Here is a 20,799-nt window from a genome sequence, read left to right as displayed (position 1 = left end):
GTGGCCAGGAAATGTGGGAGCCTGGGGGCCATCCCCTGGGGTATTCGCTGTCACTGATGCTAAGTGAGCTGCGAAGATGTGGGCTTTGAGTAGAAGATTCCGTGAACTGACTTGCATTTTAGCAAGATTGTTCCAGTTGCTTGTTGCCGCTAGGCCATAAGAGGAGAAAGGGGCACAAGGAGACCAGTCAGGAGACTATGATGAGAATCCAGGCAGGAGATGGTGGTGGCTTGGGCCAGGGCAGAGATGGTGGGGTGGTGACATGGGGCGGGAACCTGGGTGAATAAGTGGAGCGATCAGACGTGGGGTGTGAGCAGAAGGCGATGCCGAGCCTTTTTGCTTTGTTTCTGTGCGTGCTCAGTCATGCAGTCGTGTCCGACTCTTTGTGACCCCACGGACTGTAGCCCACCAGGCTCCTCTGTCCATGGCGTTTTCCAGGCGAGAATACTGGAGGGGGTTGCCACGCCCTCCTCCAGGGGATCTTCCCGCCCCAGGGATCGAACCCGTGTCTCTCGTGTCTCCTGGGATTCCTCAACCCTAGTGCCACCTAAAATGCTGCATAATTGTCGATGCTCTTCCCAGCACTCTACACTTCATACCCATGACTCATTCATTTATTTTTCAGCTGCAAGTCGGTCCCTCCCGATCTCCCCCATCTATTTCTTTCCTCCCCTCTGGCAGCCGCCTGTTTGTTCTCTGAATCTGTGTTTCTGCTGTGTTATGTTTGTTCATTCGCTTTGTTCATTTTTTTTTTTAGATTCCACCTATAAGTATATCATACAGTGTTTATCTTTCTCTGTCTGACTTATTTCATGTAGTATAATACCGTCTAGGTCTATCCCTTTCGTCACAAACGGCAAAATTTCATTGGTTTTCATCATTACTGTTTCATTGTGTATTTATACCACAGTTTCTTGATCCGTTTGTCTGTTGGTGGGCACTTACGTTGCTTCCATACCTTGGTTATTGTAGATGCTGCTGCTTATGAGCACAGGGGTGTGTATCTCTTCCAATCGGTATTTTCGTTTTCTTTGGGTAAATGCCTGGAAGTGTGATTGCCGGATCGTGCGGTGGTGCTCTCCTTAGCTTTGGGGGAGCCTCTATACTGTTCTCCATGGTGGCTGCACCAGGTGATGTTCCCAGCACCAGTGAACAAGGGTTCCCTTTTCTCCACACCCCCACCGGCATTTCTTATCTCTTATCTTTTTCACGATGGCCGTCCTGACAGGTGTGAGGTGACGTCTCACTGTGGTTTTGATCTGCCTCTCCCTGTTGATTTGAGACATGGAGCATCTGCTCATGCGCCTCTTGGCCGTTAAGCGGCTGTGCAGACTGCTGTGTGTCTCTTCAGATCCTCTACCTCGTTGTCAGTTGTTTGGCTTTTTAATGTCGAGATGTGTGAGTTCTTTGTCTGTTTGGAACATTAACCCCTCATCAGATGCATCTGGGGCTCAGATGTGAGCTGTGAGAGGCAGATGACACCAGGCTTTTGGCCTGAGCAGCTTAGAAGGATGGAAGAGCCCTTTGCTGAGGTGAGGAAGACTGGAAGGGGTGCTGGTTTGGAAGGAGGAGTGCGCAGGGGTCCAGGTGGGTTCTGTTAGGGTTTAGATATTCGAGGGACGACTTGAGCAGACGGTGACTCTGCATGCTGGGGTTCTGTGGGGAGGTCCCAGATGAGTTTAAAACGTGTCACTTAGGACCTGGAGACTCACGTCTGCTGAGTGTAGGGTTGGCCTCTGACGTTCAGGGTCTGGGCTCCCCCGTTCCTTAACGGGCAGCTGGTAGGGGCAGCGGCCTTCATTCACCTTGCACACCCGGGACAAAGCTCTTAATGATGTGTGCTGGAAATCGTGTCACGCCCTTGCTGTAGCATCTCGAGCAGAGCTGGGATTTTCTGCTCTCGTTTTTCCTCTGTGCATGAAAATTCTCCTTCAGACATCTCAGTGGAGTGCTAAAAGAGAAGGAAGAGTCTGGAGAGACTCTGCGAGGCCCCCTGGGGACCCCACCCCGTGCACTCCTGCCTGGACAGGCCCGGGAGGCTTGCCTCTCATTCTTGTGGGGCTTTCAGTCTGTCTCAGTCCTTTCAGTAGCTCCATCTCCCTTTCTTTCATATTAATTAAGGGTGGGCTCTGTAACCCACCGTTTTTCTTGACTTTTCACAGAAAATGCTTCTCAGTTCAGTTCAGTCGCTCAGTTGTGTCCGACTCTTTGAGACCCCATGAATCGCAGCACGCCAGGCCTCCCTGTCCATCACCAACTCCCGGAGTTTACTCAAACTCATGTCCATCCAGTCGGTGATGCCATCCAGCCATCTCATCCTCTGTCGTCCCCTTCTCCTTCCACCTTCAATCTTTCCCAGCAGCACGGTCTTTTCCAATGAGTCAGTTCTTTGCATCAGGTGGCCAAAGTATTGGAGTTTCAGCTTCAGCATCAGTCCTTCCAATGAATATTCAGGACTGATTTCCTTTAGGATGGACTGGTTGGATCTCCTTGCAGTCCAAGGGACTCTCAAGAGTCTTCTCCAACACCACAGTTCAAAAGTATCAATTCTTTGGCGTTCTGCTTTCTTTATAGTCCAACTCTCACATCCATACATGACTACTGGAAAAACCATAGCTTTGACTAGATGGACCTTTGTTGGCAAGGTAATGTCTCTGCTTTTTAATAAGCTGTTTAAGTTGCTTATAATTTTTCTTCCAAGGAGCAAGTGTCTTTGAATTTCATGGCTGCAGTCACCATCTGCAGTGATTTTGGAGCCCAAAAAGACCAATGTCTGTCACTGTTTCCACTGTTTCCCCATCTATTTGCCATGAAATGATGGGACTGGATGCCATGATCTTAGTTTTCTGAATGTTGAGTTTTAAGCCAACTTTTTCACTCTCCTGTTTGCCTTTCATCAAGAGGCTCTTTAGTTTTTCACTTTCTGCCATAAGCGTAGTATCATCTGCATATCTAAGGTTTTTGATATTTCTCCTGGCAATCTTGATTCCAGCTTGTGGTTCCTCAAGTCCAGCATTTCTCATGATGTACTTGCATGTAAGTTAATAATCAGGGTGACAATATACACCCTTGACATACTCCTTTCCCAATTCATAACCAGTCTGTTGTTCCGTGTCCAGTTTTAACTGTTGTTTCTTGATCTGCATACAGATTTCTCAGGAGGCAGGTCAGGTGGTCTGGTATTCCCTTCTCCTTCAGAATTTTCCACAGTTTGTTGTGATCCACACAGTCAAAGGCTTTGGCATAGTCAATAAAGCAGAAGTAGATGTTTTTCTGGAACTCTCTTGCTTTTTCAATGATCCAAAGGATGTTGACAATTTGTTCTCGGTTCCTCTGCCTTTTCTAAAACCAGCTTGAACATCTGGAAGTTCACGGTTCACATATTGCTGAAGCCTTGCTTGGAGAATTTTAAGCATTACTAGCATGTGAGATGAGTGCAATTGTGCGGTAGTTTGAGCATTCTTTGGCATTGCCTTTCTTTGGGATTGGAATGAAAACTGACCTTTTCCAGTCCTGTGGCCACTGCTGAGTTTTCCAAATTTCCTGGCATATTGAGTGCAGCACTTTCACAGCAGCATCTTTTAGGATTTGAAATAGCTCAACTGGAATTCCATCACCTCCACTAGCTTTGTTCGTAGTGATGCTTCCTAAGGCCCACTTGACCTCACATTCCAGGATGTCTGGCTCTAGGTGAGTGATCACACCATTATGATTATCTGGGTCATGAAGATCTTTTTTATACAGTTCTTCTGTGTATTCTTGCCACCTCTTCTTAATATCTTCTGCTTCTGTTAGGTCCATACCATTTCTGTCCTTTATTGTGCCCATCTTTGCATGAAAGGTTCCCTTGGTGTGTCTAGTTTTCTTGAAGAGATCTCTAGTCTTTCCCATTCTATTGTTTTCCTCTATTTCTTTGCATTGATCAGAGGAAGGCTTTCTTATCTCTCCTTGCTATTCTTTGGAACTCTGCATTCAGTTGGGTATATCTTTCCTTTTCTCCTTTGCTTTTCACTTCTCTTCTTTTCACAGCTATTTGTAAGGCCTCCTCAGACAGCCATTTTACTTTTTTGCATTTCTTTTTCATGGGGATGGTCTTGATCACTGCCTCCTGTACAATGTCATGAACCTCAATCCATAGTTCTTCAGGCACTCTGTCTATCAGATCTAATCCCTTGAATTTATTTGTCATTTCCACTGTATAATCATAAGGGATTTAATTTAGGTCATACCTGAATGGTCTAGTGGTTTTCCCTACTTCCTTCAATTTAAGTCTGAATTTGGCAATAAGGAGTTCATGATCTGAGCCACAGCCAGCTCCCAGTCTTGTTTTTGCTGACTATATAGAGCTTCTCCATCTTTGGCTGCAAAGAATACAATCAGTCTGATTTTGGTATTGACCATCTGGTGATGTCCATGTGTAGTGTCTTCTCTTGTGTTGTTGGAAGAGGGTGTTTGCTATGACCAGTGTGTTCTCCTGGCAAAACTCTGTTAGCCTTTGCCCTGCTTTATTCCGTATTCCAAGGCCAAATTTGCCTGTTGCTCCAGGCGTTTCTTGACTTCCTACTCTTGCATTCCAGTCTCCTATAATGAAAAGGACCTCTTTTTTGGGTGTTAGTTCTAGAAGGTCTTGTAGGTCTTCATAGAACCATTCAGCTTCAGCTTCTTCAGCATTACTGGTTGGAACATAGACTTGGATTACTGTGATGTTGAATGGTTTGCCTTGGAAACAAACAGAGATCATTCTGTCGTTTTTGAGATTGCATCCAAGAACTGCATTTCAGACTCGTTATTGACCATGATGGCTACTCCATTTCCTCTAAGGGATTCCTGCCCACAGTAGTATATATAGTTGTCATCTGAGTTAAATTCACCCATTCCAGTCCATCTTCATTCGCTGATTCCTAGAATATCGATGTTCACTCTTGCCATCTCCTGTTTCACCACTTCCAATTTGCCTTGATTCATGGATGCAACATTCCAGGTTCCTACGCAATATTGATCTTTACAGCATCGGACTTTACTTCCATCACCAGTCACATCCACAACTGGGTGTTGTTTTTGCTTTGGCTCCATCCCTTCATTCTTTCTGGAGTTATTTCTCCACTGATCTCCAGTAGCATGTTGGGCACCTACCAACCTGGGGAGTTCCTCTTTCAGTATCCTATCATTTTGCCTTTTCATACTGTTCTTGGGGTTCTCAAGGCAAGAATACTGAAGTGGTTTGCCATTCCCTTCTCCAGTGGACCACGTTTTGTCAGACCTCTCCACCATGACCTGTACCCAGGACTGGGGAAACAGACTCTTGGAGGGCACAAACAGAAAGAACCCTGTGCCCACCAGGACCCAGGAGAAAGGAGCAGCGACCCCACAGGAGACTGACCCAGACTTGCCTGTGAGTGTCCAGGAGTCTCTGGTGGAGGCATGGGTCAGCAGTGGCCTGCTGCAGGATCAGGGTCACTGAGTGTGGCAGTGCACACTGGACCTTTTGAAGGAGGTCGCCATTATCTTCATTACCTCCACCATAGTGGCCTCAGGGCGAATAACAGGGAGGGAACGCAGCCCCTTCCATCAACAGAAAATTGGATTAAAGATTGACTGAGCTTGACCCTGCCCATCAGAACAAGACCCAGTTTCCCCCTTAGTCAGTCTCACCCATCAGGAAAATGCTTCTAAGAATACCAAACTTCCAAGATTCTGGTTATTGTGCTCAAGGCTCCTTTGGGGGGTGGGTTGTGGGTGGGTGGTGCTGGGGGAGGTGGGTTGTTTCTCTTTGCCTCACTGCCTTCTTTGCACTGATCTGGAACATTCTCTGAATGTGTTGGTTGGGCTTGAAGTGACATTTTTCAGCCCTTCATTCTAAAAATTAGATGGGTCGACTTGAAATTTTGTACTTAACTACCTGTGCTAATCTTATTTTTTTAAATTTATTTTGCTGTGTTGGATCTTTGTTGCAGCATGTGGGATCTAGTTCCCTGACCAGGGATCGAACCCGGGCCCCCTGCACTGGGAGCATGGAGTCCTAGCCACTGGCCCAGTAGGGAAGCCCCAGGGAAGCATTAAATGGTTGCCTTAGGTGGCGGCGTGTTTGGCTGTGATAAAATGCCATTTTCAAGGGCTTCATCGTGCCTTGCCTTTCCTAGTTGCTCCTCAGAGACCTCCCTGAATGGTCCCTCAGCGCTGACACTGTTCAGCTCCCCGAGGTGACATCGCTCTGTGAAGAGGGGCACAGGTCCCTCTGCTTGGCACCCAGCGGATTGCTGGGGACACAGCTCATCCAGCTGGTCTGGAAACCCCTGCCCCCCAGAACTCCAGACCAGCGCCCAGTACACAGGTCCGTGGGGACAGGCCGGGACAGGTTTGCCCATGAAGGCTGGCAGCACAGAGCCTGCAGCCTAGTCCCCTGGAGTCACTGTCCATGCTTCTGTGCTTTCTTTCCAGCATCAACGTCCTGTTGGAATATTTTGGTTCTTCAAAATTATTTTAGATATGTCAGTTTCAAAGTCTTCATTATTGGCCTTATATTTATTGATGAATCAATTGGTGGGATTTAAAGCAGAAACCTCCCAGCTTGAGGACCAGCCATGGCCCGGAAGGCTGGATTATTTGCTGTTTTTCAGCTTCTGTCAGCTCTTAGGCCAATTAAAGAGGAGCTTTCATTTGTGAGCCCGTTTGCAAGTCTAGTTTTAATATAGTCTTTTATTCATCATTAAGGACAGATTTTTGTACGCAGTCTTGAAAACAGAGTGTTGAGAAGGCATAATTGCTGGTGATTTAATGAATGAGAACACATTTATGGGTTTTCAGAAAAGAGCCCAGGAAGGTGGTCTCAGCAGTGCAGTAAGTCAGCCTTGCTCTGGGGCTCGCTCCTCTGATTTCAGTGGACTTGAGGGAAATTTCACCTTGGTTTGGGCGGGTGGAGGCTGCCTCCCACCTGGCTCCCTTCCCCCATGAGCATCACCCATCACCCATCACCTGACTTTTTGAGTTCCTCTTCATTCCCGAGTGGAAGAATCACTGCTAAGAATTCACCTGTCCAGAGAGTGGGGAGTGATCAGGATCCTGGAGGCGTAGCTGTGTGCTCTTAGCTGAATTTCAGGGGTCACCTTTTCACATCCCGGTGAGGCGTGGGTGCCGTTACCCCTGCATCAGCTGAGGGGCAGAGGAGTTAAGGTCACCAGGCTGGTGAAGGACGGAGGACTTGGAATGATGCAGGGGTCCCCAGCCTCTAGGATCTAACGCCTGATAACCTGCGATGGAGATGATGTGACGATAGAAATAAGGTGCTCGGTAAATGCAGTGTGCTTGAAGCATCCCCAGACCACCACCCCAGCCCCCGTCCGTGGAAGAGTTTCTTCCACGAAACTGGTCCCTGGTGTGGCCAAAAATGTTGGGGATCGCTGACCTCAGGTCTCATCTGTGCTCGGTCATGCTGGATTCTTTGCGACCCCGTGGCCTCCGACTGCAGGCTCATCGTCCGTGTGATTCTCCAGGCAAGAATACTGTGGCAGGTTGCCATTTCCTACTCTAGAGGATCTTTCTGACCCAGGGATTGGACCCATGTCTCCTGCACTGCAGGCAGAGTCTTTACCCCCTGAGCCACCTGGGAAGGTCTCATCTAAGACTTTTTTTAAAAAATGGTGACATATGTTGTTGTTTAGTTGCTTCTGACTCTTTGTGACCCCATGGACTGCACCCCAGGGAAGCACACCAGGCTTCCCTGTCCTTCCCTATCTCTCCAAGTTTGCCCAAGTTCATGTCCATTGAATTGGTGATGCTATCTAACCATCTCCAGGCATATGTTCCAGGTAAATGCATTCTAAAGAAACAGTCACTTGTTTGACCTTAGCTCACCAAGTTTACACTCGTGAAGACCAGGAAGACCCAGCACGTGGCGCTCACGGCTGCCGCACGCTCCTGCTCTGCAGAGGCCACCGCGGGACGTGCTAGTGGGCTGGGAGGGCTGACCACAGAGGAGGCCAGTGTGGACGGCAGGGGTGGGGTGGTGCTCTCGGGGACACCTGAGCCTCTGGGAGGATTGGACTGCCACGTAGTCCGTCAGTGAGGAGGGCAGGGATGGGGGACAGAGAGCCGCCTTCTCTGGGCCCTTGAAGGCAGGTGACAGAGGCACCTACAGCTTCCTCCTCCTGGTCTCGGGGCCCCTCCTCACTGCCGTAGGCCCTGAGACCTCGAGGCTTCTGAGCAGAACTGGGGCACGGGGGAGTCAGCGGGGGCCTCATTCTCCCCAGCTTCCACTTCCGGTCCCTCTTGATGTTGGTGTCAGGTCTGTTCAGCATGAGCTGAAACTTGCCGCCTGCCTCTCTATCTTTAGCAGCTTAATTCTAGGAAGGACGCAAGTAGCCTTGAAAATGAAAGCAACTCAGGCGTGCCCGTACTTCCACAGGGTCCTGAGCAGGAGCCGTGAGAAGAGACAAGGGTCAGGTCCACCCTCGCCTGCATCTTAGGACAGGGCCCCAGGGGTCACCTGGGGCATCTCGGCTGTGGGAGGAGGGACAGTGAGGAGAGAGAGGCCTGAGGCTTGGCTTTGGGGAAGATGCTGTACTTAAGATGGTGCAGAGATCAGTGTGCTCTGGATTTCGGTGTGTCTGGTGGAGTGGAGCCGTGTTGCATGGGCATTTATGTTACAGGGATTCAAGTAACATAAGAGAGCGAGAGGGAGAGATTTCCATGTTGCTGCAACCTCTGCCCCTCAGTCCTGTCCCTGTGATCCTGAGTGACCCATGAGCCTGCTTTTCTCAGGGATCTTCACTTCTCCAGGTGCCTGCACGTGAGCATCCTGCCCCACTGGGAGAGACTGTGACCCCCTCCACCCATACACGCAGCTATTCCCTGGGCTACACAGCCTGCTGACTGCCTGTGTCGGCAGGTCTGACTTGGCAGGACTTCACCCGGGGTGAGGGTGAGGGTTCTGGACAAGCCTGGTTTGTTCCATCAACTGTGGCTCATGGGCAATTCAGGGAGTTTTCAAGAGTAAATTGAATGACTCCTCCAGGACATCTTTATGTGGGCTTTGGAAACTCAGCACTTGTGACCCCTCTGTATCTTCAGACTCTCCTGGCGAGCTCCCGGGGGCTGAAAGGGACACAGACACACCCACAGTGTCTCTCTGCTGGGCAGACTCTAGCGTGATTGGTTGGTTGATGTTTTTATTTTAATTTGTTGGCTGTACGGCAAAGTGACTCAGTTACATATATGCATACACACACATTCTTTTTCATATTCTTTTCCATTACGGTTCATCACAGGATGCTGGATATAGTTGCCTGTGCTCTACAGTAGGACCTGCTGTTTATCCATCCTGTATATAATAGTTTGCATCCACTAACCCCAGCCTCCCAATCCACCCCTCCCTTAGCTTCCTCTCCCTTGGCGACCACAATTCTGTTCTCCACATCTGTGAGTCTTCTTATGTCTTGCTGCTGTTGCTGTTGTTCAGTCACTAAGTTCTGTCCAATTCTTTGGGATCCCATGGACTGCAGCACACCAGGCTTCCCTATCCTTCACCATCTCCTGGAGTTTGCTCAAATTCACGTCCAATGAGTCGGTGATGCCATCCAACCATCTCATCCTCTGTCGTCCCCTTCTCCTCTTGCCTTCAATCTTTCCCAGCATCAGGGTCTTTTCCAATGAGTCAGCTCTTCTCATCAGGTGGCCAAAGTATTGGATCTTCAACTTCAGCATCAGTCCTTCCAATGAATATTCAGGGTTGATTTCCTTTAGGATGGACTGGTTTGATCTCCTTGAAGTCCAAGGGGCTCTTGAGAGTCTTCTCCAGCACCACAATTCAAAAGTATCAGTTTTTCAGCACTCAAACTTCTTTATGGTCCAACTCTCACATCTGTACATGACTACTGGAAAAATCATCAGATCAGATCAGATCAGTCGCTCAGTCGTGTCTGACTCTTTGCGACCCCATGAATCGCAGCACGCCAGGCCTCCCTGTCCATCACCAACTCCCGAATTTCACTCAGACTCACGTCCATCGAGTCAGTGATGCCATCCAGCCATCTCATCCTCTGTCGTCCCCTTCTCCTCCTGCCCCCAATCCCTCCCAGCATCACAGTCTTTTCCAATGAGTCAACTCTTGGAAGGAGGTGGCCAAAGTACTGGAGTTTCAGTTTTAGCATCATTCCTTCCAAAGAAATCCCAGGGCTGATCTCCTTCAGAATGGACTGGTTGGATCTCCTCGAAGTCCAAGGGACTCTCAAGAGTCTTCTCCAACACCACAGTTCAAAAGCATCAATTCTTCGGCACTCAGCCTTCTTCACAGTCCAACTCTCACATCCATACATGACCACAGGAAAAACCATAGCCTTGACTAGACGAACCTTTGTTGGCAAAGTAATGTCTCTGCTTTTGAATATGCTATCTAGGTTGGTCATAACTTTCCTTCCAAGGAGTAAGCGTCTTTTAATTTCATGGCTGCAGTCACCATCTGCAGTGATTTTGGAGCCCAGAAAAATAAAGTCTGACACTGTTTCCACTGTTTCCCCATCTATTTCCCATGAAGTGATGGGACCGGATGCCATGATCTTCGTTTTCTGAATGTTGAGCTTTAAGCCAACTTTTTCACTCTCCTCTTTCACCCTCATCAAGAGGCTCTTTAGTTCCTCTTTGCTTTCTGCCTTTAGAGTGGTGTCATCTGAGATTGTTGATATTTCTCCCGGAAATCTTGATTCCAGCTTGTGGTCCATCCAGTCTGGCGTTTTGCACGATGTGTTCTGCATGTAAGGTAAATAGCAGAGTGTTTCGTAGATAAGCTCATCTGTGTCGTGTTTTAGACCCACATGTAAGCGGTACATTGTGGCATTTGTCTCTGCTTGACCTACTTCACATAGTGTACTCATCTCTAGTTTTATCCATGTTGCTGAAAATGTGACTTTATTCTTTTCATGGCTGAGTGGCACCTAGGCCTGTTGATTTAGATGCTTATCTAGCCTCAGAGGGAAGTGCCAGCTGAGTTTTCATTTCTTCACTCTCACTGAGGAATGCTCAGTGAGTAGTTGTGAAGGCCCTGGAGCCAGGCAGGGTCCCCAGGGCACATTGAGCCTCCTTATTCTTCCCGGTAGAGGAACCAGAGGCCCAGGGAGGGGACATCACTGATGCTTCTGGTTGCATGGATCCGGCTAAAGCACACACTGGCTTTCCTGAGGCTCTTGGTGCCCTTGCCCAGTGCCAGGCCAGCATGGACAGGAGTGGAGCCAGGAGGGCATTTCTACAGAAAGCAGAGCCCCAGGGTGGGGTGGAAGGCCGGGAAGGCTCTCACACAGAGCGAACCTCAGGGAGCCCATCTTGCTGGTTCCCAGGCCTCTGCCGGGCAGGGAGGTGCTGGCCCTCCGTGGGGGTGCCCAGCAGGCAGGAGCTGGACGCTGACGCACCTGCTGTCTAGCAGCCCCGGGGAGATGGTGCGTGCAGCGGTGCTCACAGTGGCCTTTGAAAACTTGGTGCAAACTATCATTCTTTTCCCCAGAAAAAGAGAGAACCCTGTATCGTTTGCACTGTCGCAAGAGGATCAGCGCTCTCCAAGTCTGGTGCTCGGCTTCCAGGGCAGACTCCCCTGGGCGGTGACAGTGGCTTCGGCTCTGATTTCTAACTTCCTGAGAACCTTTGAGCTTGTCTCTGTTGCCCTCAGGACAAAGGCAGAACTCGTCAACAGGCTTTTAGAAGTTTAAAGGTGCAGTCTGGCTCCTGTAGACCGAGCAGCCTCCACACCTCTGCCCACCGCCTCCCTTTCTCCCCCAGGGGCCTTTTCTCAGCCCCCTTCTCCCCCCGACCCCGTGCTCACCTGGCTGCTTCCCACCACGGGGCCTTTGCACATGCCTTCCTCAACCTGATACTCTCCCCCAGCCTCCTCCCCAGCTCAGCCCTTAGCCCAGCTCCTGCGTCCCTTCCCCAGGGGAGTCTCTCCTGCCAGGTCAGCTCCTCCCCGTCCCTCCTCATCACAGTTGTGGCTTTGCTGGCACCTCAGTCTCACCCACCTTTCTCTTCACCTTCTTGAGGGCAGAGAATGAGTCTGTCTTGTTCACGTGTGTTCCTGGTGCCTGGCGTGCAGTAGAGGCAGGGCACACACAGGGCTGGCAGGTAGGCAGCTGACCTCGGCAGAGGCGGAGGCGTGACGTCCTTGGCGGGAGCAGGCTTGGTTTCTCATCTTTGCACCTTCTGGTCCTGGTGATGCTGCAAGCTCAGCTTCTATGCCCTGGTGCCAAATCAAATCAGAGGCCAAGTTTTGGGTGAAGTAGAAGAGAACAGCTTTGTTGCTTTTCGAGGACACGGTGGGCTCCTGGCCTCCAAACTGTGTGTCCCAACCCGGCAGGATGGGGTGAGGAGTTCAGTAGTTCAGGGGTGGGGCTGCTGACAAGGAGGCTGTGTGCAGCTCCACACGTCTACTCTGTACGTCAGTGTCTCTGTTCCTGCCCTGGAGCTAGGTCCGTCTGCGCTGTTTCCAGATTCCGTGTATACGTGTTAATATGTGGTATTTGTTTTTCTCTTTCTGACTGACTTCACTGTATACGACAGACTAGGTCTGTCCACATCTCTATGAATGGCTCGGTTTCACTCTTTTTCTGGCTGATATTCCCCTGGGTGCCTGGGCCGCATCTCCGCAGTCCATTCCTCCGTCGGTGGGCGCGCAGGTTCCCAGGTCCCGGCTGCAGTCAGCAGCAGCGCTGCCCCTGTCTTGGTTAGCAGCTGTGCGGGTTTGCCCTTCGGACCTCCGGGGAGGTCGGGGAGGCTGGAGTCTTGCCGATGAGCAACTGGGGGGCGGGGGGGGGGCACGAAATCCCGCAGGGTCGCACTGGGTTTCGCCAGCCGCCCTTCCGTGGCGGGCGAGCCCGACACGCCGTCTTCCCCCAGGCGTGCTGCGGCTCCTGGAGCACGGGGAGGAGTACGTGTTCACCCTGCCCAGCGCCTATGCCCGGTCCATCCTCACCCTCCCGTGGGTGGAGCTCGGAGGGAAAGTCAGCATCACCTGCGCCAAGACCGGCTACTCGGCCACCGTCATCTTCCACACGAAGCCTTTCTACGGGGGCAAGGTCCACAGGTAGGCGGCCGCCGGGGCCGGGCCCGTGTCCGTCTGATCACGAGGCCCCAGGCCACTTCTCTCCATCAGAAGCCTGGGTTCCAGCCGGAAGATGCATTGATAATCAAAATCCAGTTAAGGGATCTTTTTCAGATGACAGGTCTCCTGGGGCAGTTCTGAACCCTTCCCAGTCTGGTGAGGTGCTGGCGGAACACAGAGCAGAGATCAGAGGGCTTCTGGGGTCACTGTCACCTCTCGCTCCCCAGGCCTCCGCCTGACCTGTTCCGATACAGTTGGTCCATGGGCTCCATGCAACATCCTGAATCCTGTGTCTTTGAGAGCAGCACTGTTTCTCTCCTTTGGGAAGCTAGGAAGCATGCCTTAAGAAGAGGAAGGAGAGGGCTTGGAGCGGAGCTTCACCTCGTTTCCATGGTTCTGGTTATAAGGTTCTCCCCCTTTGGAGCAGATCACTGGATAAGCAAAGGAGACTTTCTTATACCTTTCTTTTGGAAAGTTGTCCTGGGTGGTGTTCACCTAGGGGTGTTGGACTGTCCCCCAGGAAGTGGATGCCCTCCTGGCCATTTTGGAGCTGGACACACTGGCTCCTAAGAGCCGATTGTGTGCGTTTCTCCCCAGCTCTGCGGTCCCTCATCCTGCCTGATGGCTTGAGAATCCACCAAGGTTGGGGCAGGGAAGAAACTCACAGAAGGGCTGCAAACTGGGTGTTTCCCTCGTGGCGAGCCCGCTGTTAAAGCGTTACCAGCACAGCACAGACACCCTTCCCACAGGATCCACCAGAGGATTCTGGGTGCGCCCTGGGCCCCCAGCTGTGTCCAGGTTCAGGGGGAACGCTTCCAGGCCTGTGTTCAGAAACTCCACATTCATCCGGAGTGTGGATGAAAAGAGGAAAAGAGGGTCCTCCACCTCCCATTCCTGCTGTGTTATTCTGCCTGCAGCAGGCTCCTAGGGAGAGGGAGTGGGCTCTGCCTTGGCCGAGAGCTGAGCCCGAGTCCCCGGGCTGGGTGGGTGAGGCGAGAGGCCACACACCTCCACCTAGACCCTCATAAACCAGGCCGCAGGGAGTCGCCCTCGTTTAGTGATTGAAAAGTTCTCCTGAGGCTCTTATGAACCTAAGAGTAGTTATAGTGTACTCAATAGTACACTATTATTACTAAAAAAATTTTATGGCTGCACCCCACAGCATGCAGGATCTAGTTCCCTGACTGGCGACCCTGGTTCCACCAAGGTCGAACCCACCACCCTGCAGTGGGAGTGGGGAATTTTAACCACTGGACCGCCAGAGAGGTCCCCAAATGTACACCGTCAGACGCTATTTGAGGAAGAGGGGTGATTTCCACCCCAATAATAACATCTTGTAAAACCTTTGCGTGTTTATCAAAACTAAGAAATCGATGGGATTCAACTAAATTCACAATAAAGAGCAATAAAGCACGTATAATTTTAAGCTGCCTAATTTATTTTCAAAAATCAGTAAAACGATATTAATTGAAAACAAACTGGGAAAACTGAGGAGGGGATAAATTAGGACTTTGGGATTAACAGATACATACCTTATATAAAACAGGTAAATCACAAGGACCTCCTGTATAGCACAGGGAGCTCTACTCAGTACCTTATTATAAACCTGTAAGTGAAAAGAATCTGAAAAAATACCGTGTTCATATATGTGTGTGTAACTATATGAATCACTGTTTCCTTGAAACTAATACACATTGTAAATTAAGTAGACTTCAATTAAAAAAAAAACCTAAGCAGTTAACATTGCTGCATCCTTAGACTTTATTCAGATCTACCTGTTTGCCCATTGATGTTTTCCTTATCTGCTCAAGGATGTTAGATCACACTTTAAGAGCTAGTCTTTGAGCAAAAGAGCAGCCCCATAAAAAAAAAAAAGTGTCTCCATGCGAGCACACCTTTTGAAGTCAGTCTGTGTTCTGATAATCTCACAGAAGTGTGTGCACTGCCCTCTTCATTCATTCAGGGTCACAGCAGAAGTGAAGCACAACCCCACCAACACCATCGTGTGCAAAGCCCACGGGGAGTGGAACGGGACCCTGGAGTTCACCTACAACAACGGGGAGACCAAGGTCATCGACACAACCACACTGCCCGTGTACCCCAAGAAGATCCGCCCCCTGGAGAAGCAGGGCCCCATGGAGTCCAGGTGGGGCCCAAGCTTAGCTGTCCTCAGCACATGACCCAAGGGGCAGAGAGGACGTCTCAGGGGACGGGGCCAGAATCATGTTCTGATTCCTTTAGAAACTTGAGTTATCCTCTGGCTGTCACTTAGGAATAGACCGGTTGTCACTTTCAGTTTATTGTTCTGCAGTCCTGGGGTAGAACGTGAAGACAGCCCGCCCGGACTTTACTGCCTGTCTTACGAGAATTTGTCAGCTCTGCTGGTCTGTTACTTAATCACTAAGTTAAGTACGGAGAGATGCTAGTAATCAAAAAACCATGCAATTAAGCAATGAGATACTTTTTTTTTTCTTAACAGATTAGCAACATAATTTAAAAAAATTCTGTGCTGGCGAAACTGTGATAAAGTTGACACTGTGACTTGTGCAGGAAGGTGCCAGGTTCGCTGCAGGGACCAGTAGTTTTACATTCGTGACTTCTCCTTTATCTTGTAGTCTGCTTCTGGGAATCTCATCTAAGGGAGACTCCTTCAATTCACAAAAGGTTTTAAAAATGAAATTTGGGCATTTTTTTTTTTAATTAAACAACAAACAAACTGTCTAACAGTTCAGTGATTTGGAGAATGGTTAAGTGAGTAAAGGAGAATCCACTCTGTCATGTGAATATTCTGCAGCCACTTAACGTGATGCTTATGCAAGTATAGAAGCAGAATCTTCTGGAAATATGCCATTAAAATTTTTAAATCCAGGAGTTCAGCCAAGTTTGTTCCGCAAGCCAGATCGCACCTTGTAAATGATTTTTGTACAATTTTGTGGGAACACCACCGTGTTCATCTGTTTGCGGCCACCGTCTTGCGACAATTCTAGTGAAACAGTGGTGACCAAGATCACACGGCCTGCAAAGCCTGAAATGTTGGCTCGCTGGCCGTCACAGGAGAACGTTTGCTGGCCCCTGCTCTTATTGAAAAGCATGTTGCTCTGTAGAAAGATGACATGGGATTAAAATGAAATCACAGATGATCCTGTGAAAGGGTTTGCCATGACCAGAAAAGTCTGCTGCCAAATTGGAAAAGTGCTTATTTTGTGGAAATGAGCCAGGGGTCCCAGTGTGTGTAAATCATACGTTGTCACCGAGCTTACTAGAAAGAGGGCTGCGGTGTCCTGGAAATCTGGCTTTGAGCTGGGAGTCGTCCCCTGGTGCTCGTTGATGAGAGTGTAGCCTCTGTGTCGGAAGGGAGGGCGTGAACCCAGCCCAGTGAGCTGTGATGGGACGCGTACCCTGTCCACATGGCCTCCGACGACACCGCCCCCCAGTCAGGAGCCCTGCGGTTCCTATCACAGCCCCCCTTGTTTCTGGCGTGGCTGTTGAGCACTAAACTCTGATTCCCTGAGCTGAGCTCCCAAGGACGTCCGTGGCTTAGCTGGTCCTTAGGAAGCCTCTTCAAGCGGGGAGCTCAGGCCTCTGCCTGGAGCAGAGCAGATGGGGGATGGAGTGTGGAACGGGAGGGGGCGGGGGTTGATGCTTCTTGTCTCACACACGTGGACTCCCTGGCACCTGGAGCTGGGCCGTCGGCAAACCCAGCCGCCCACCTTGTTTCTCGTGGTGGGAATGGCCCAGAGGTGTGGCACCTGCCGTTCGGAGCACCTGAGCCCACTTACATGCCCGCCAGCCAGGCCCCACCTGCGGAGGCCAAGTGAAGGACTGCCCGGTTGCCTTGGCTCCATAGGGGCCCGGCCCCCACCTTCCCCATGGAAGGGAACCCCTGCCCCATTGTGGGAAGAGAAGCTGCTTTTCATCAGCCACCCCCGTCAGCGTGCTCACGATGCCCCGAGCCTGGCCTGCATGCTGCTGCTGACCACCCCCGGCTCTCCGTGAGGGCTCCATGGGCTTCCTTTTTGCTTTTCACGCTCACCTTCTCCTACCCTCCCAGCCCTGGAGGCTTTCCTGCCCTGTGTTTTGGCCCTGGCCTTGCCCCTCCAAGGGGCTCTGGGTGGAGCCTGTGAATGGATGGGCAGAGCCCTTGACGTGGGGCTGCTCCTTGCTCACCACCCCGTCTCCAGCCACGGGGGCTCTCTGCCCTCTAGTTTTGAGGCCAGTATCCTATGATGGGACTTGTCAGGGGAAGTCCTGCCCTGGGAGCACCCCCACCGTAGATGTCCAGGCACCTGGTCATTGCCTCTGCACGAGATGTGCGTTGAAGGTGGGGGCAATGGAAAAGCGAGTTTGAGGCAGCAACCAGTCCGACCTGTCTGCTTCCCCACCCCCCTTTCCTCTTTGAGCCCACCTCTTCTTCCCCTCTAAGCTCTCAGGGTGCGGTAGAAAGAGCAAGGGCTGGGAGCCTGGTTGGACCTGGCTTCCTGCCCCGCTCCAGAGCTTTCTCCTGTGTACGCTGGGAGCCGGGACACCACTGTCCCTGGTGCTTTGTGGGGTGGGCACTGATCGGGGCAGAAGCGGGCAGTCTGGCTTCTGCAGCCTGAGCCCAGCTCCCGTCCTGGACTTGGATTCCCCAGGAGGCTGCTGTCTCAGACGGCTTGGCCGCTCCACTGCTGACTCCCTGGCCTAGGAGCTAACAGGGCACCTGTGCTCAGCCTGCTGCAGAGGCATCCGTGACCCCCAAGCCAGGGAGGGGTGCTCGCTGTGGAGAAGTCTGCTGTTTGCTTTGTGCGCAATCTGGGCGGGTTGTGATATGAGAAAGTGAGGAAGTGACCCTTCACCTAAATGCGGGTCCCCGCCCAACTCAGCTCCAGCACAGAGTGGGACTAGCAGGGAGGTGTTTCCTGAGGAGGGAAGCTGATGGCTTCTCCAGTAAACGGATGAATGAATGAGTCTGACTTTGCATGTAGACACGGGCAGGTGGTGGATCCTGGTGTCTGAACTCCTAGTATGGGCTTCCCCTGCGGCAGCGGCCGCTGTTTGCATCCATCAACTTGCTGACCTCCGGCAGGTGGCTGCCCTGGGTGTGAGTCGTCTTTTCTCTGCTTTAGGACGGGGTCCTAACATCGCGTCTGTGTCACTGGGGTGCTGTGGTGAGGAGTTAATGTAAACTCTTATAAACAAGGTACCCGCGCGTGGAAGGGTCTGCGTGGATTCTGTCTGTAGGAGCAGCAGGATTCCTCCCGTCATCCCTAGACTGGCCCCCGGCACTCAGAGCCCGCCTGGAGGGGAGAGGGGATTCAGGGTAGGGTGCAGATGGGGCCCGGGGACCGCAGCCTCGGGCCGCTGGCCCTGCCTGACTGCTAACTGTGCCCCCCGTGTTCCCCCAGGAACCTCTGGCGGGAGGTGACCCGGTGCCTGCGCCTAGGGGACATGGAGGCGGCCACCGAGCAGAAGCGGCGGCTGGAGGAGAAGCAGCGGGCGGAGGAGCGGAAGCGAGAGAACCTCCGCGCGCCCTGGCGGCCCAAGTACTTCATCCAGGAGGTGACCCGGCGGCGGGGTGGGCGGGCTGCCCCGTCTCCGCCGTGGGACTGGCAGGGAGGGCGGCGGAGGGCTGGGCTTGGCGGCCGCGGCGGGGGCCCTGAGTGCCGGCCGCTCTCAGGTTTCCGTTAGAGGAGCGCCCTTGCGGGTGGGGAGGCGCGCACGGGCCGCGGCCCTGGGCACGTAGCGCTTCACAGAGGTCGCAGACTGCTGCTCTGTCTTCCATAGCGAGTTAAGGGCAAAGGCCTGCCCAGCCCGTCTCCTCCCCTGGGGAGGCTGGAACCTTCCTATGACAAGCACCTTTTTAGAGCTTTGCCTCTCGTGGGGCCGATGGACTGGACTTGGAGGGAGGCCGGTGGGGGGTGGGGAGGGTTGTCCCAGGTCACCAGGAATCCTGGGGAAACCACCCCAGCCTGCTGGCCCACCTGCTGGTCAGAGCACCATGTGCCCAGCTGTTTGTGGCGCAGCTGGGCAGCGTCCTGAGAACAGAACTGGAAACAACAGAAGCGCAGGAGCCGCAGTTTTTCAGGCAGGTGGTCAGGAGTCTGAGACAGTCGATGAGAGAAACAGGCCGGTGGGGACCAGACAGACCCCAGTCTGTACCCGAAGGGGTGGATGCTACTCACCTCCAGGCCATCACAGGCCGATTCCCCAGTTCTCACGAGAAGCCAGAAATCAGAATTTCTATTAGAGATCAGATACTCAGCTGGTGTCGAGGAATCTGTAAGTTTAGACATTGAGAGCCAGTGGCAGTCTGTCTGGACTTTCCGTGTCTGGGCGCTGGCGGCGTCTGCCTTGCACTCCGTGGAAGGATGGCCCCAAGTAGCCGGAAGGCTGCAGGGAGCGAGGGTGACCATGAGGTGGGCTGGGCCCAGCTCCCAGAGGCTGGAGCCAGGGCTGTGGGCTGAGGGTCGACGTCACGGTTGGCCGCTCCTTTAGACAGAAAGCCTGCTGGGGGACACTGGGAGCGGGTCCCGGTCTGGAGGGCTTGCCCAGGGCAGGCGACTCTCTATTAGTCAGGGTTCCCCAGAGAAACAGCACAGAACCAACAGGGGAAAGGAGCTCATGTAGATCTATGATGAGATGGTGGGGGCTGCAAAGCCATGAGATCTGTGGGTTGCAAGCTGGAACTGCAGGGGAGCCAGTGGTTTATTCAGTCCTAAGCCTGAGACCCGGGGAGCTGATGGTGTGAACCTCAGCTCAAGAGCAGAAGTCCAGATGAGTGAGGCAAGACAGAGAAGGCCGATCCTCACCTCCTCCCGCTCCGGTTCTACTCCGGCGGGGGGAGATGGGGCTATCCCCTCCCCCGCACGGGGGCAGGGTGTCCACCGCACCCCACCCACCAACCCACATGCCACCCTCCTCCAGAAACACCCTTACTCTCAGGCTCAGAAACAAACAACTCGGGGCCGGTCACGTCGACACGTCAAAGTAGCCATCACGGGATCCCGCAGGATCTAGCGTGAGCTAGATCTAGTCTCCCAGAGACAACTCCTCGGCTTGGCTCCTGTGGCTGCTGCACGTGAAGAAGTAAAATGACAGCCAGCCCCATTCTTTCTCCTGCTAGAGGGTGTATAAAAACCAGTCCGTCTCTAACAGGCTTGAGGACACCTAAAGGGTACAGACCAGCCCAGCCTGGTTACCGTGCGGCGCGCTCCTCTAGGCTGGCGCCGGGCCCACGCCGCCGGGAGTCTCGGCTTTTCCTCACTGGTACCGCGTATGACTGGTGTCGTCTCCTGGGGCTGCTGGCGTGTATGGGGCTGCCGCCTGCTGTGTGCCTTTAGCTGGCTGTAAAGTCATTGCTTTGGGCAGGTTCCTCCTACTCAGGCCCTTGTTTTCTCTCTTCCCTGTCCTTTCATCCGAATACCTTCCTTTTTGCCTCCTGTCCTGCCGTTTCAAGGTGCTTTTTCTTTTGGGGCCAATTAATCTTTCTTGACGGAAACCACACAGGCCGTCCGCCTCCTCTTTGTTGTTTTGGTCATTTCATGGGGTTTCCTCCTGAAGCGGCAGATGTGCAGGCCCCGTGGGCTCTGGGAGGGGTGGTGAGACCAGCAGCGTGGCTGGGCTGTGCGCCTTGAGGAGCGAGGCAGGGGCACAGGCTGGTGGGAGCCAGCACTGCCCCGCAGGGTCCTAGGGGCTGGGCGGGGAGGACCCCTTCGCTTCTACCCTCGCCTCGCCGACAGGTCTCC

General features: G+C 52.3%; 1 protein-coding gene across 6 annotated transcripts in view; it reads left to right on the top strand.

Moving 5' to 3' along the window:
* OSBPL10 (oxysterol binding protein like 10) overlaps positions 1–20,799 on the top strand; it is a 360,812-nt gene that overhangs the window by 319,745 nt on the left and 20,268 nt on the right. For 5 of the 6 annotated variants that reach the window (XM_070777074.1, XM_070777078.1, XM_070777076.1 and 2 more), the window contains 3 exons: positions 12,871–13,057; positions 15,039–15,221; positions 18,460–18,597. In XM_070777074.1, coding sequence (XP_070633175.1) covers positions 12,871–13,057; positions 15,039–15,221; positions 18,460–18,597 — 508 coding nt within the window. Of the gene's footprint in view, positions 1–12,870; positions 13,058–15,038; positions 15,222–18,459; positions 18,614–20,799 lie in introns of all 6 variants that reach the window. The other variant, XM_070777075.1, reaches the window with a different exon arrangement.

Source organism: Bos indicus, chromosome 22 (assembly GCF_029378745.1).
Source record: "Bos indicus isolate NIAB-ARS_2022 breed Sahiwal x Tharparkar chromosome 22, NIAB-ARS_B.indTharparkar_mat_pri_1.0, whole genome shotgun sequence".
NCBI lineage: Eukaryota > Metazoa > Chordata > Mammalia > Artiodactyla > Bovidae > Bos > Bos indicus.
Note: the sequence above shows the minus strand (reverse complement) of the source record. Positions and strands in the feature narration are given on the sequence as shown.